The following is a 14,838-nucleotide window of genomic DNA, read 5'->3' as shown; positions in this document are numbered from 1 at the left end:
CCGCGTAGCTAACGCTGGCTTTTTTCTGGCCGCACCATAAAAATAACTCTGGTATTGAGAGTCCACATAAAGGCTGCGTTAGGCTCCAAAAAAGGAGCGTAGAGCATATTTAACGCAACTGCAACTCTCGATACCAGAGTTGCTTACGGACGCGACCAGCCTCAAAAACGTGCTCGTGCACGATTCCCCCATAGGAAACAATGGGGCTGTTTGAGCTGAAAAAAAACCTAACACCTGCAAAAAAGCCGCGTTCAGCTCCTAACGCAGCCCCATTGTTTGCTATGGGGAAACACTTCCTACGTCTGCACCTAACACTCTAACATGTACCCCGAGTCTAAACACCCCTAACCTTACACTTATTAACCCCTATTCTGCCGCCCCCGCTATTGCTGACCCCTGCATATTATTATTAACCCCTAATCTGCCGCTCCGTAAACCGCCGCTACTTACATTATCCCTATGTACCCCTAATCTGCTGCCCCTAACACCGCCGACCCCTATATTATATTTATTAACCCCTAATCTGCCCCCCTCAATGTCGCCTCCACCTGCCTACACTTATTAACCCCTAATCTGCCGAGCGGACCGCACCGCTACTATAATAAAGTTATTAACCCCTAATCCGCCTCACTAACCCTATAATAAATAGTATTAACCCCTAATCTGCCCTCCCTAACATCGCCGACACCTAACTTCAATTATTAACCCCTAATCTGCCGACTGGAGCTCACCGCTATTCTAATAAATGTATTAACCCCTAAAGCTAAGTCTAACCCTAACACTAACACCCCCCTAAATTAAATATAATTTTAATCTAACGAAATTAATTATCTCTTATTAAATAAATTATTCCTATTTAAAGCTAAATACTTACCTGTAAAATAAATCCTAATATAGCTACAATATAAATTATAATTATATTATAGCTATTTTAGGATTAATATTTATTTTACAGGTAACTTTGTAATTATTTTAACCAGGTACAATAGCTATTAAATAGTTAATAACTATTTAATAGTTACCTAGTTAAAATCATAACAAAATTACCTGTAAAATAAATCCTAACCTAAGTTACAATTAAACCTAACACTACACTATCATTAAATTAATTAAATAAAATATCTACAATTACCTACAATTAAACCTAACACTACACTATCAATACATTAATTAAATACAATATCTACAAATAACTACAATGAAATAAACTAACTAAAGTACAAAAAATAAAAAAGAACTAAGTTACAAAAAATAAAAAAATATTTACAAACATAAGGAAAATCTTACAACAATTTTAAACTAATTACACCTACTCTAAGCCCCCTAATAAAATAACAAAGCCCCCCAAAATAAAAAATGCCCTACCCTATTCTAAATTACTAAAGTTCAAAGCTCTTTTACCTTACCAGCCCTGAACAGGGCCCTTTGCGGGGCATGCCCCAAATAATTCAGCTCTTTTGCCTGTAAAAAAAAACATACAATACCCCCCCCCCAACATTACAACCCACCACCCACATACCCCTAATCTAACCCAAACCCCCCTTAAATAAACCTAACACTAAGCCCCTGAAGATCATCCTACCTTGTCTTCACCATACCAGGTTCACCGATCGGTCCTGGCTCCAAAATCTTCATCCAACCCAAGCGGGGGCTGGCGATCCATCATCCGGCGGCTGAAGAGGTCCAGAAGAGGCTCCAAAGTCTTCCCTTAAAGGAACCGTCATTCTTCAGTTGGACGTCGCCGGATGAAAATGGGTCCGCGGTGGAGGTCTTCAGGATGGAGACGGTCCTCATCGGATGAAGATAGAAGATGCCGCTTGGAAGAAGATGGTTGCCGGTCCGGATCTACTCTTCTTCCCGGATAGGATGAAGACTTTGGACCCTCTTCTGGACTTCTTCAGCCATCGGATGATGGATGTCTAGCCCCCTCTTGGGTTGGATGAAGATATCGGAGCCAGGACGGATTGGTGTGATACCCGGTGAGGTGAAGACAAGGTAGGAAGATCTTCAGGGGCTTAGTGTTAGGTTTATTTAAGGGGGGTTTGGGTTAGATTAGGGGTATGTGGGTGGTGGGTTGTAATGTTGGTGGGGGGGGTATTGTATGTTTTTTTTTACAGGCAAAAGAGCTGAATTCTTTGGGGCATGCCCCGCAAAGGGCCCTGTTCAGGGCTGGTAAGGTAAAAGAGCTTTGAACTTTAGTAATTTAGAATAGGGTAGGGCATTTTTTATTTTGGGGGGCTTTGTTGTTTTATTAGGGGGCTTAGAGTAGGTGTAATTAGTTTAAAATTGTTGTAAGATTTTTCTTATGTTTGTAAATATTTTTTTATTTTTTGTAACTTAGTTCTTTTTTATTTTTTGTACTTTAGTTAGTTTATTTCATTGTAGTTATTTTTAGGTATTGTATTTTTTTAATGTATTGATAGTGTAGTGTTAGGTTTAATTGTAGGTAATTGTAGGTATTTTATTTAATTAATTTAATGATAGTATAGTGTTAGGTTTAATTGTAACTTAGGTTAGGATTTATTTTACAGGTAATTTTGTAATCATTTTAACTATTTTAGCTATTAAATAGTTCTTAACTATTTAATAGCTATTGTACCTGGTTAAAATAAATACAAAGTTACCTGTAAAATAAATATTAATCCTAAAATAGCTATAATATAATTATAATTTATATTGTAGCTATATTAGGATTTATTTTACAGGTAAGTATTTAGCTTTAAATAGGAATAATTTATTTAATAAGAGTTAATTTATTTCGTTAGATTAAAATTATATTTAATTTAGGGGGGTGTTAGGGTTAGACTTAGCTTTAGGGGTTAATACATTTATTAGAATAGCGGTGAGCTCCAGTCGGCAGATTAGGGGTTAATGTTTGAAGTTAGGTGTCGGCGATGTTAGGGAGGGCAGATTAGGGGTTAATACTATTTATTATAGGGTTAGTGAGGCGGATTAGGGGTTAATAACTTTATTATGATAGCGGTGCGGTCCGCTCGGCAGATTAGGGGTTAATAAGTGTAGGCAGGTGGAGGCGACGTTGTGGGGGGCAGATTAGGGGTTAATAAATATAATATAGGGGTCGGCGGTGTTAGGGGCAGCAGATTAGGGGTACATAGCTATAATGTAGGTGGCGGCTCTTTGCGGTCGGCAGATTAGGGGTTAATTATTGTAGGTAGCTGGCTGCGACGTTGTGGGGGGCAGGTTAGGGGTTAATAAATATAATATGGGGTCGGCGGTGTTAGGGGCAGCAGATTAGGGGTACATAAGGATAACGTAGGTGGCGGTCTGCAGATTAGGGGTTAAAAAATTTTAATCGAGTGGCGGCGATGTGGGGGGACCTCGGTTTAGGGGTACATAGGTAGTTTATGGGTGTTAGTGTACTTTAGAGTACAGTAGTTAAGAGCTTTATGAACCGGCGTTAGCCCAGAAAGCTCTTAACTACTGACTTTTTTCTGCGGCTGGAGTTTTGTCGTTAGATTTCTAACGCTCACTTCAGACACGACTCTAAATACCGGAGTTAGAAAAATCCCATTGAAAAGATAGGATACGCAATTGACGTAAGGGGATCTGCGGTATGGAAAAGTCGCGGCTGAAAAGTGAGCGTTAGACCCTTTTTTGAGTGACTCCAAATACCGGAGGTAGCCTAAAACCAGCGTTAGGAGCCTCTAACGCTGGTTTTCACGGCTACCGCCAAACTCCAAATCTAGGCCTTAGGGTTTATTTTACAGGTAAGTATTTAGTTTTAAATATGAATAATTTATTTAAGTATAGTGTAGTGTTAGGTGTAATTGTAACTTAGGTTAGTTTTTATTTTACAGGTAATTTTCTCTTTATTTTAACTAGGTAGGTATTAAATAGTTAATAACTATTTAATAGCTATTGTACCTAGTTAAAATAAATTGAAAGTTGGCTGTAAAATAAAAATAAATCCTAAAATAGCTACAATATAATTATTATTTATATTGTAGCTATATTAGGGTTTATTTTAAAGGTAAGCATTTAGTTTTAAATAGGATTAATTTAGTTAATTAGAGTAATATTTATTTAGATTTATTTAATTAATATTTAAGTTAGGGGGTGTTAGGGTTAGACTTAGGTTTAGGGGGTTAATAAATGTATTATAGGTTGCGGCAGTGTAGGGGGGCAGGATAGGGGTTAATAAATGTATTATAGGTGGCGACGGGGGGGGGGGGCAGGATAGGGGTTACTAGGTATAATGTAGGTGGTGGTGGGCTCCAGGAGCGGTGGTTTAGTGGTTAATACATTTATTATAGTTGCGGGGGGGGGCGGTTTAGTGGTTAATACATTTATTATAGTGTCCAGGAGCGGCGGTTTAGGGGTTACTAACTTTATTTAGTTGCGGGGGGCTCCGGTGGGCGCCGGTATAGGGGGTAGAACAGTGTAGTTTAGTGTGGGTGCTTAGTGACAGGCTAGCAATAAAGCTGTAAAAAAGCCGAAGAGCAGCGAGATCGGATGAGTGATAACTATCACAGTTCGCTGCTCATCGCCCTGTACTTGGTGCGTGGCTTTTTGCCAGATTTATTGATAACTTTGGCGAGATTTTTCAGGTCCGCGGCGGCGATGGTAGGCGAGCTTAGGCGGGTGAATTGGGCCGGCGAAGGCAGGTAAAGTAGACACGTTGATAACTAGAGGCCCTAGTTGTAATTTCTGTCTTGGCAAGCTACCCTAAAAGTTACTTGTCATCCAGACAAATAAGTAAACAAGGACAAAAGGATATGGTTGGCACACTCATAGACATGGGACCCGAGTTGTCTGTCACAGCCACCTTACTTTGGCATGATAAAACAAAAATCTTACAACTATGTATACTGCCAGATGCAGTTATTTCTTCAACTGCAATTTTAATGGCTATAGGCCGGCTGAAAAAGAATAACACTAGCAGTTTAAACTCTGCCTATGTCTCTAGAAAATAATGGATGTCACCATGTTGTAACCTAGATTTCCCTAGCATTTCACGTGTTTAATGTCCCTTTAACATATCAGAAATATATTATTAGGAATCCTCACAAAACTATATCAATCTATTCCAAAACACTTTAAAGCTTTGCATGGACTTTCCCTAAAAAATCAGTAGCATTACTAAAATCGTAAGGGTAATTTATATATTGCTACTATAACCTTAAATTAGATGTTTTCAATTCTCTGTTTGATGTCCCTGCCCCCAGTAGCACCACTCTAGGATGTTAGGGAAATATGCTGGGAGTGTTACAGAGAGAGAATAATCCTTGAGTTTAGATGTTTGCTGTGGGAGTTCAAGCAGGGAGAAGGGGGTGGCAATAAAGTGTCACTGGTATTTAATTTGTTTGATGCGCCTGAAAAAGGATGCCTCATCAGGTGGATCTTGGCCTATGTGCAAATGACAAGGCATCTTCTTCAAGCAGGTCACTGACCAGACGTTCCTTTCATCAATCCCACACTACATGCTGGGGAACGTTGGTGGTCTAGTGGGCGGCACTCCTAAGCCATCAATAGGAGTTCTGGTGACGTTGCCACAAATGTGTGGTGATGTCACAAAGGGCCACTATAGCTTTGTAAGGGAGCTAGCTGGGGTGAGATTTCAAACCCCTCGACCTCAGCTCCCTTACCAGCTACAATAGTTCAGGACCCCTCATTTGAAATAGAACAAATGCTCCTTCGAATGGTAGGGGTGTTGAAAAGTAATAAGCCCCCTTAAATAAAAAAAATAATAGTAATAATAAAAAGTTAATACATAAAGTTTTACACTTAATTATAGCTTTAATGATAAACAATAACAATTCAAAAGGTTTAAGAGCCACAATAATGTTTGTTTTTTTATAGTGGAAAAGTCCCATTTAAAAATAAGAAGTATGTGTTGTCTGTATAGCCAGTGATTACTGTGGTGACAATAATTACCTAGCAAAGAAGTGTTTTTGTCTACTCTGGTATAAGGGGCCCCTCTAGATTTATTTCAGCCCCCAAAGTCAGTATGGACCACTCATGCTGCAACTTAAAATCTTATTGATAATAATTTAATAAGGTGATAACGCTAGCAATGTTATTTGCCAATATATTTTTTATTTTTACATTTTTGTTGCAGCCTTCTCATCTTCAAATAAATATAAACATATAAATGTATATTCTGAATCTGCTGGTCCCGCTGAGTCCTTCACTGAAATATGACTTACAATAGTGTTTAAATGTAAGCAGTAAAAAAGCACAGAGGTTTGAAAGGTTTAGTAGCGAAGGGGTTAAGGGTTAATACTGCAGGGTAAAGCACTTTAGAAGAAGTAATTTTGGAGGTCTTGCAGTAAAGGAGGATGAAGTTTCAATGGCTAATAAGATTTGGGAATATGGAATTTGGAACTGATGGTAGTTTATGGCATCTTGTGGTTGGGGAGCCATTAAAGCCAGTATTACAATGATATATATATATATATATATATATATATATACGTTGATTGGAGTAGCCGTGTTAGTCCAGAGATTTAGATATCAAAATAACAAGAGTATTGCATTGAGCAATGATACTTTTTTTATTGGAATAACTATACATTTATAAGTTGACAAGCTTTCAGAAGAGTTCCTTCCTTTATCAAGTCTAAAGCAATACAAAAATAATGTAGTGGTTGGGAGGCCAGAAAAAGCATATACACACAAATCAAAATACATCACAATTGTCTTTTTGACTTGATATTGTATTGCTTTAGACTTGATAAAGGAAGGAACTCTTCCGAAAGCTTGTCAACTTATAAATGTATAGTTAGTCCAATAAAAAAAGTATCATTGCTCAATGCAATATTCTTGTTATTTTTATATAAATATAAATATATATATATATATGCATACAGAAGAGAGAAGCGCTCTAACAGGAACGAACAACAGCTCATCAGCTAGTTCTCTGGCGATTTACCACCTGGAGCAGCCTCTTTTAGACCAGTGTGCCTTTCACATTGGAAAACTATCCTGAAGCATATCAGTCTGATCCCGCCAGTTAAGGTCAGTCCAGCCCCGAAATACCAGGCAATTCTCCTTTGAACAAGGAACATGACAACCCCAGACGATTGTTTCGGCCTATTGGGCTTCATCGGTGAGGTGCAGCCACATTCCTCTAAGCAAGCACTGGCCAAGGAGTCCATATCTGGTTGCCCCTAACACCCATAGGGAGACTTCCCCAGGGTCATAATTAATTTGCATACAGAAGAGAGAAGCGCTCTAACAGGAACGAACAACAGCTCATCAGCTAGTTCTCTGGCGATTTACCACCTGGAGCAGCCTCTTTTAGACCAGTGTGCCTTTCACATTGGAAAACTATCCTGAAGCATATCAGTCTGATCCCGCCAGTTAAGGTCAGTCCAGCCCCGAAATACCAGGCAATTCTCCTTTGAACAAGGAACATGACAACCACAGATGATCGTTTCGGCCTATTGGGCTTCATCGGTGAGGTGCAGCCACATTCCTCTAAGCAAGCACTGGCCAAGGAGTCCATATCTGGTTGCCCCTAACACCCATAGGGAGACTTCCCCAGGGTCATAATTAATTTGCATACAGAAGAGAGAAGCGCTCTAACAGGAACGAACAACAGCTCATCAGCTAGTTCTCTGGCGATTTACCACCTGGAGCAGCCTCTTTTAGACCAGTGTGCCTTTCACATTGGAAAACTATCCTGAAGCATATCAGTCTGATCCCGCCAGTTAAGGTCAGTCCAGCCCCGAAATACCAAGCAATTCTCCTTTGAACAAGGAACATGACAACCCCAGACGATCGTTTCGGCCTATTGGGCTTCATCGGTGAGGTGCAGCCACATTCCTCTAAGCAAGCACTGGCCAAGGAGTCCATACCTGGTTGCCCCTAACACCCATAGGGAGACTTCCCCAGGGTCATAATTACTTTGCATACAGAAGAGAGAAGCGCTCTAACAGGAACGAACAACAGCTCATCAGCTAGTTCTCTGGCGATTTACCACCTGGAGCAGCCTCTTTTAGACCAGTGTGCCTTTCACATTGGAAAACTATCCTGAAGCATATCAGTCTGATCCCGCCAGTTAAGGTCAGTCCAGCCCCGAAATACCAGGCAATTCTCCTTTGAACAAGGAACATGACAACCCCAGATGATCGTTTCGGCCTATTGGGCTTCATCGGTGAGGTGCAGCCACATTCCTCTAAGCAAGCACTGGCCAAGGAGTCCATATCTGTTTGCCCCTAACACCCATAGGGAGACTTCCCCAGGGTCATAATTAATTTGCATACAGAAGAGAGAAGCGCTCTAACAGGAACGAACAACAGCTCATCAGCTAGTTCTCTGGCGATTTACCACCTGGAGCAGCCTCTTTTAGACCAGTGTGCCTTTCACATTGGAAAACTATCCTGAAGCATATCAGTCTGATCCCGCCAGTTAAGGTCAGTCCAGCCCCAAAATACCAGGCAATTCTCCTTTGAACAAGGAACATGACAACTCCAGACGATCGTTTCGGCCTATTGGGCTTCATCGGTGAGGTGCAGCCACATTCCTCTAAGCAAGCACTGGCCAAGGAGTCCATATCTGGTTGCCCCTAACACCCATAGGGAGACTTCCCCAGGGTCATAATTAATTTGCATACAGAAGAGAGAAGCGCTCTAACAGGAACGAACAACAGCTCATCAGCTAGTTCTCTGGCGATTTACCACCTGGAGCAGCCTCTTTTAGACCAGTGTGCCTTTCACATTGGAAAACTGGAAATTGGAAGTCTCCCTATGGGTGTTAGGGGCAACCAGATATGGACTCCTTGGCCAGTGCTTGCTTAGAGGAATGTGGCTGCACCTCACCGATGAGGCCCAATAGGCCGAAACGATCGTCTGGGGTTGTCATGTTCCTTGTTCAAAGGAGAATTGCCTGGTATTTCGGGGCTGGACTGACCTTAACTGGCGGGATCAGACTGATATGCTTTAGGATAGTTTTCCAATGTGAAAGGCACACTGGTCTAAAAGAGGCTGCTCCAGGTGGTAAATCGCCAGAGAACTAGCTGATGAGCTGTTGTTCATTCCTGTTAGAGCGCTTCTCTCTTCTGTATGCATATATATATATATATATATATCTCAAATACAGGAAAATGAAAATGATAGAAAAAAAGATAAAGGTAAAGAAATGAGAAAGGATTCCTTAGCCAGCACTTCTCATATAAATACCATAGAATTATATCAGAAAACAGGTGTCCAATAGTCCAAAATAAAGCACACTAACAGACAAAGAATCAGAATGCACTAAATTGATACAGAAAAGGGAATAATTTATTGACTATCTAAATATGTGATTTAAATATAACAATACCCTTTAAACATTAAAAATGACAAAACCATGGCCATGGTAGGGGGAATAAGCAGCAGTCATAATATATTAAACAAAACTGTCATAATAAAAATACATCCATTGAAAGCACTCAGGGGTATACATCAATAATTATTCAGATGATAATCCCCATAAAACACAATATAACATGTATACATGAGAGCGCTATATACAAAGACAATTAGTAATGACAGAATGATATAGCAATAATCATAATGCGGATGAGGACAGTCCAGCAATGTATATCAATGAAAGGTTATGCTGTGCAAGATGCCAAATTGATGTAACCTGGTTTCTTTGCCTGTTGGTGTGCTTTATTTTGGACTATTGGACACCTGTTTTCTGATATAATTGTATGGTATTTATATGAGAAGTGCTGGCTAAGGAATCCTTTCTCTTTTCTTTACCTTTATCTTTTTTTCTATCATTTTCATTTTCCTGTATTTGATTTATTACCAGTATCTGATTCCTCCTGTGCACCCTTTGACACTTCATATTAGTTGTCTTAGGTTTCTCTATTACACCACTAATCCAGGTTGTTCTTTGAGCTGATTTGACCAAAAAAAAAATAATATATATATATATATATATATATATATATATAAAATTAAACCCCCACAATGCTTGATATTAACTTTGAAGGGTGCATTTCTCATGCAGTAGTGTATGCTCTGCTCTAATATGACCCCAAATATAGAAAATACATATTATTTGAAAAATACCATCTAGGTGATCAATGAATTAAGTTGTGGGGGAAATAGAAAAGTGCTCTAAATGTCAAATATTTATTTCGGTAAAGAAGGAATTAAGCCATTGTCATCAAAGCTGGGAAGATTGGAATATAACCTTTAGGGGCCTATTTATTAATGTTCGAGCGTACATGATCCTATATTGCGGATCATGTCCGCCGCACATCGATAAATGCCAACAGCATGCGCTTTCAGCATTTATCATTGCACCAGCAGATTCAACGCCGCCCCCTGCAGATTCATGGCCAATTGGCCGCCAGCAGGGGATGTCAATCAACCCGATCGTATTGGATCGGGTTGATTTTCGGCGATATCTGTCCGTCGCCTCAGAGCAGGCAAACAGGCTATGTAGCAGCAGTCTTTAGACCACTGCTTCATAACTTGTGTTTCTGGCGAGCCTGAAGTCTTGCCAGAAACACGGGGTATCAAGTTCCATACAGAGCTTGATAAATAGGCCCCCTAGAGTCATTTAATGTTAATTCAGTTTGGTTTTCAACAGTACATCCACAAACTACATTTGACAATACATTTTTTAAATAAAATCTATAGCTCTTTATGGAGCAATGTGTTTTCACTGAAAATGAATTACATTTAACTTACCAGTTTTTGATTGTGTAGTAAACATATAGTGCAAGTCACAAGGTTTATCATACATGTTTTTAGTACTGCACTTGTTTTCTGTTTTACATGCAAATACTCCAGTATGAGGAACCACAAGTTTACTTGCACATTTGTTGAAGTTGAAATACCAATCATTATTTATATTATACCACAGGGTAGAGTTATTATCTTCATGTGATGAGTTGCATGCTATTTCCAATTCCTCATGAAACGGAATAAAATTCAGTCCTATAAGAATAGTCATTTGTTAGTTTACATTAATTAAAATACAACTGTTATAAAACAGAAGACCTGGAAATAGAGAAACAGTTAAATAACCATTACAGATATGGTTGAAAAAACCAAGAGCAACACCGGAGATATATGAAGAGTAAAGATAATAAAAAGAACAATCTGATAAAAAAATATGATGGTAAGAAAGTCCAGAAGAACAGAGAGGTAGAGAATCAAAGAAAGAAAATCAAAGAAAGAGAACTGCTGTTTAAAGAGAGGTCAAAAAAAGGTGGGAAGATACAAAAATAATGTAGTGGTTGGGAGGCCAGAAAAAGCATGTACACACAAATCAAAATACATCACAATTGTCTTTCATGCTTCCAATTGTAAAATGTATCTAACAATTTCTGTGGACATGTAAAGTTACTATGAAGATATAACATGAAATGTGCAAGAAGTGATGGCACTGCAGTAGACAGTAATACACCTCAATACAAAATTCAGAAGTTCTGCTCAGCATAGATAAAAGCTTAACTATATTTATAATGATAAAATCCCCATTGCATGATAATCCCAATTGGATTAAATGTCCAGTCTACAGATGTCACTCAATGTTTTCTGTGGTATTCCAATCCACTAAAAGCATGGTTATACCATATATACAGTGTCCATTTTAGGACATCCTTGCTCCCTCCTCCAACATGTAAAACTCCAAGCTTCTGTCACGCCGCACCGCTCTAGCCGTTGCTAGGGGAGCGGTGTCTCCTTCCCAGTGGGCAGTGTCGTCTCAGGATGCGTGTGCGGTGCTGACGTCATCACCGCATGCTCCTGATGCTGGTCGGAGCTCAGTGGCGTGAATCCTGCGCCTATTTAAATCTTTCCCTAATGATCTGTCACTGCCCAAGTATAGGTGTCTCTTCGTGTGCTCCTGGGCGTGACAGATCGTTCTTTCTAACTGCCTAATTGATCTCTGTTGATGAACCTGCCTGTCTGACCACGCTACCTGCCTTAACCCTTAATCTGCTGAATTGATTACTGTCGCTGAACCTGCCTGTCTGACTACTCTACCTGCCTTAACCATTAATCTGCTGGACCGCTTTGCTGTTGCCAAACCCTGCCTGCCTGACCATTCTAGTGGTGTGCCCTTGGACTGCTTTGCTGTTGCCAAACCCTGCCTGTCTGACCATTCTAGGGGTGTGCCCTTGGACTGCTTTACTGTTGCCAAACCCTGCATGCCTGATCATTCTAGTGGTTCATCCTTGGACTGCTCTGCTGTTGCCACTGGGGACTGTCCTGCCTGTGGTGAGTGCCGCCTTCCTCATCTCACTAACTTTCTCTGCTCTGAGATATTCCCTATCATTCCGGCTCGACGCCGGGATAATAAGACTGCTGGCCGAGTTTGGTCTGATAGAGGAGTATCCCATGAGCGTTACAGCTTCCTCCTGTAAACCTCCCTCCTGCCACCTCCACCATATAAAACTCTCTCTTTCAACCTTTAAAACTCCATGCTTCCTCCTGTAAAACTCCCTACTTCCTCCTGTAAAACCTACTTCTCCATCCTCTAAAACCCTATGCTCATTTCACTGAAACTCCCTTCCTCCTCCTCCCTCTGGTAAAACTGACTCCTTTCTGCTTCATCCTCCTTGCTTCATGCTGCCTGCTCTGTCCTCTCTCCTCCATGCTGCCTCTTCCTCTCCTCCATGCTTTCCGCTCTGTCCTCCCTCCTCCATGCTGCCTGCTCTGTCCTCCCTCTATGCTGCCTCCTCCCTGCTTTCTCCTGTGCCCTCCCTCCTCCATGCTGCCTGCTCTGCTTTCCCTCCTCTTTGCTGCCTCCTCCCTGCTTTCTCCTCTGTCCAACCTCCTCCATGCTGCCTGCTCTGTCCTCCCTCCTCTATGCTGCCTCCTCCCTGCTTACTCCTCTGTCCTACCTCCTCCATTCTGCCTGCTCTGTCATCTGTACTTTGTCCTCCCTCCCATGCTGCCTGATTTGTCCTTCCTCCTCTATGCTGCCTCATCTGTCTTCCCTCCTCAATGCTGACTGCTCTGTCCTCACAAAATATATAAAAAATACAATGTGCAGTAAGTAACACTCTGAATTACATATAAGATATAAGTAGAGCATCACGTTTGCTTACACTCGCATTTTTCTCTTAGTCTGTCCAAATTTTTTTTTATATGTTAATCCCCATTGCATTAAGTGTCCAGTCTACAGATGTTGCTTAATGCATGGCCTCTATTTATCAGAGGGCTGAAAATGTTAACATTTTTGCAAAGAGGGTATTTACTAGAGAATTTAACTGCCCGCTATCCTGTGAACAATTGCTTAGACACAACATTTTCTCAGGCGCAATATCATCAGGGTAATATACAGGAATCATGTAATCACTCCTATATTTCAAGTTTTATATGTTATATATGTTAACGTGAAAAAAAAAAGTATTTGGTACATTATCTGGGGTGCAGGTTACAACTGTGAGCCAGATTACAAGTAGCGCGCTAACAGTTACGCTCAAGCAAAAAGGAGTCAATTTCGTGTGTTAGTGCTCGTATTACAAGTTGAAAGTAAATTTGAACGCATAAGTGCGGAATCTGTTGGCGCTCTACAAATAACCGATAATAATAATAATAATAAGTGCAATTGCGATTTACGGTAGAATGATTACTGCATCCGCAGAGTTCTGCTTAACTGTTTCACAAAACAACAAAATTCTACAAAGCACATCAAAAATACATTACACTCATAATAACACACAGTTACACTCATAATAAGACTATCTAACACAAATTATTAAAAATTGCACGAAAAAGTTATAAAGGCTCAAAGATATGAGGTCTCAGGTGTTAGAAAAGAAAGCAGGCAAAGGGCTTTAACATAGAGATACATACATATACAGATACATGTCTAAATATGTATATGTACAGTATGTATCTCTCTCTCTTTCGTTCTCTCTCTTATATATATATATATATATATATATATATATATATATATATATATATATATATACGTATATATGTATATATGTGTGTGTGTGTTTATATGTGTGTACATATGTATTTCTGTATTTATATGTGTATACTGTATATGTATTTACAGACATATATACACATATAAACATATAAATACATATGTATACATATATTGATATATAAGTGCATTGGAACCTTTTGCTGTTAAAGGGACATTAAACACTATGGGGCATATTTATCAAGGTTTGCCGGAAACAGAAGTTATGAAGCAGCAGTCTAAAAACCCCTGCTCCATAACCTGTCCGCCTGCTCTGAGGCGGCAGACAGACATCGCCGGAAATCAACCCGATCGAATACGATTGGGTTGATTGACACCCCCTGCTAGTGGCTGATTGGCCGCGAATCTGCAGGGGGCGGTATTGCACCAGCAGTTCACCAGAACTGCTGGTGTAATGATAAATGCCGAGAGCGTATGCTGTCGGCATTTATCGATATGCAGCGGACATGATCCGCAATATCGGATCATGTCTGCTCACATCATGATAAATAGGCTCCTATGAGTGGAGCACAAATTAACGCTTCTGCTTGAGTGTTAATTGTGCTAGAAGAAAGATTTTTGCACTCGTCGGGTTGCGCTCATATTACGAGTTGAAAGTAAACTGTTTCTCTCGCGCTAACCCGACAAACACAAGAAGTTAGAATATCGGGTACGTGTTCACATATTCCCCCATAGAAGTCAATAGATAAAAAAAGTGGAAAAAAGACCTAACCCCACTCTCGTGCAAACCCAATCGCATATTCTCATTACAGCTAACCCGACATGAAGATTTAAATATTCCACATTCTAATTTTCTGCAAATAGCAGAATATGTTCTACTTATTCATAAATAAATATTTCTACATATAGCTGATAGTATATATATATATATATATATATACTAGTCCTAAAGCCCGTTGACACGGGCCGTGTTGTGATTCTCTC

At 40.0% G+C, this 14,838-nt stretch overlaps 1 protein-coding gene across 1 annotated transcript in view; it reads right to left on the bottom strand.

Annotated features, from left to right (window-relative positions):
* Window positions 1–14,838, bottom strand: part of LOC128663282 (uncharacterized) — a 328,216-nt gene that overhangs the window by 286,688 nt on the left and 26,690 nt on the right. The window contains exon 2 of the mRNA XM_053717537.1: window positions 10,653–10,901. Coding sequence (XP_053573512.1) covers window positions 10,653–10,707 — 55 coding nt within the window. The 5' untranslated portion in view covers window positions 10,708–10,901. The remainder of the gene's footprint in view (window positions 1–10,652; window positions 10,902–14,838) is intronic.

Source organism: Bombina bombina, chromosome 6 (assembly GCF_027579735.1).
Source record: "Bombina bombina isolate aBomBom1 chromosome 6, aBomBom1.pri, whole genome shotgun sequence".
Taxonomy (NCBI): domain Eukaryota; kingdom Metazoa; phylum Chordata; class Amphibia; order Anura; family Bombinatoridae; genus Bombina; species Bombina bombina.
The sequence above is the reverse complement of the archived record's forward strand: the minus strand, read 5'-3'. Positions and strand labels throughout refer to the sequence as shown.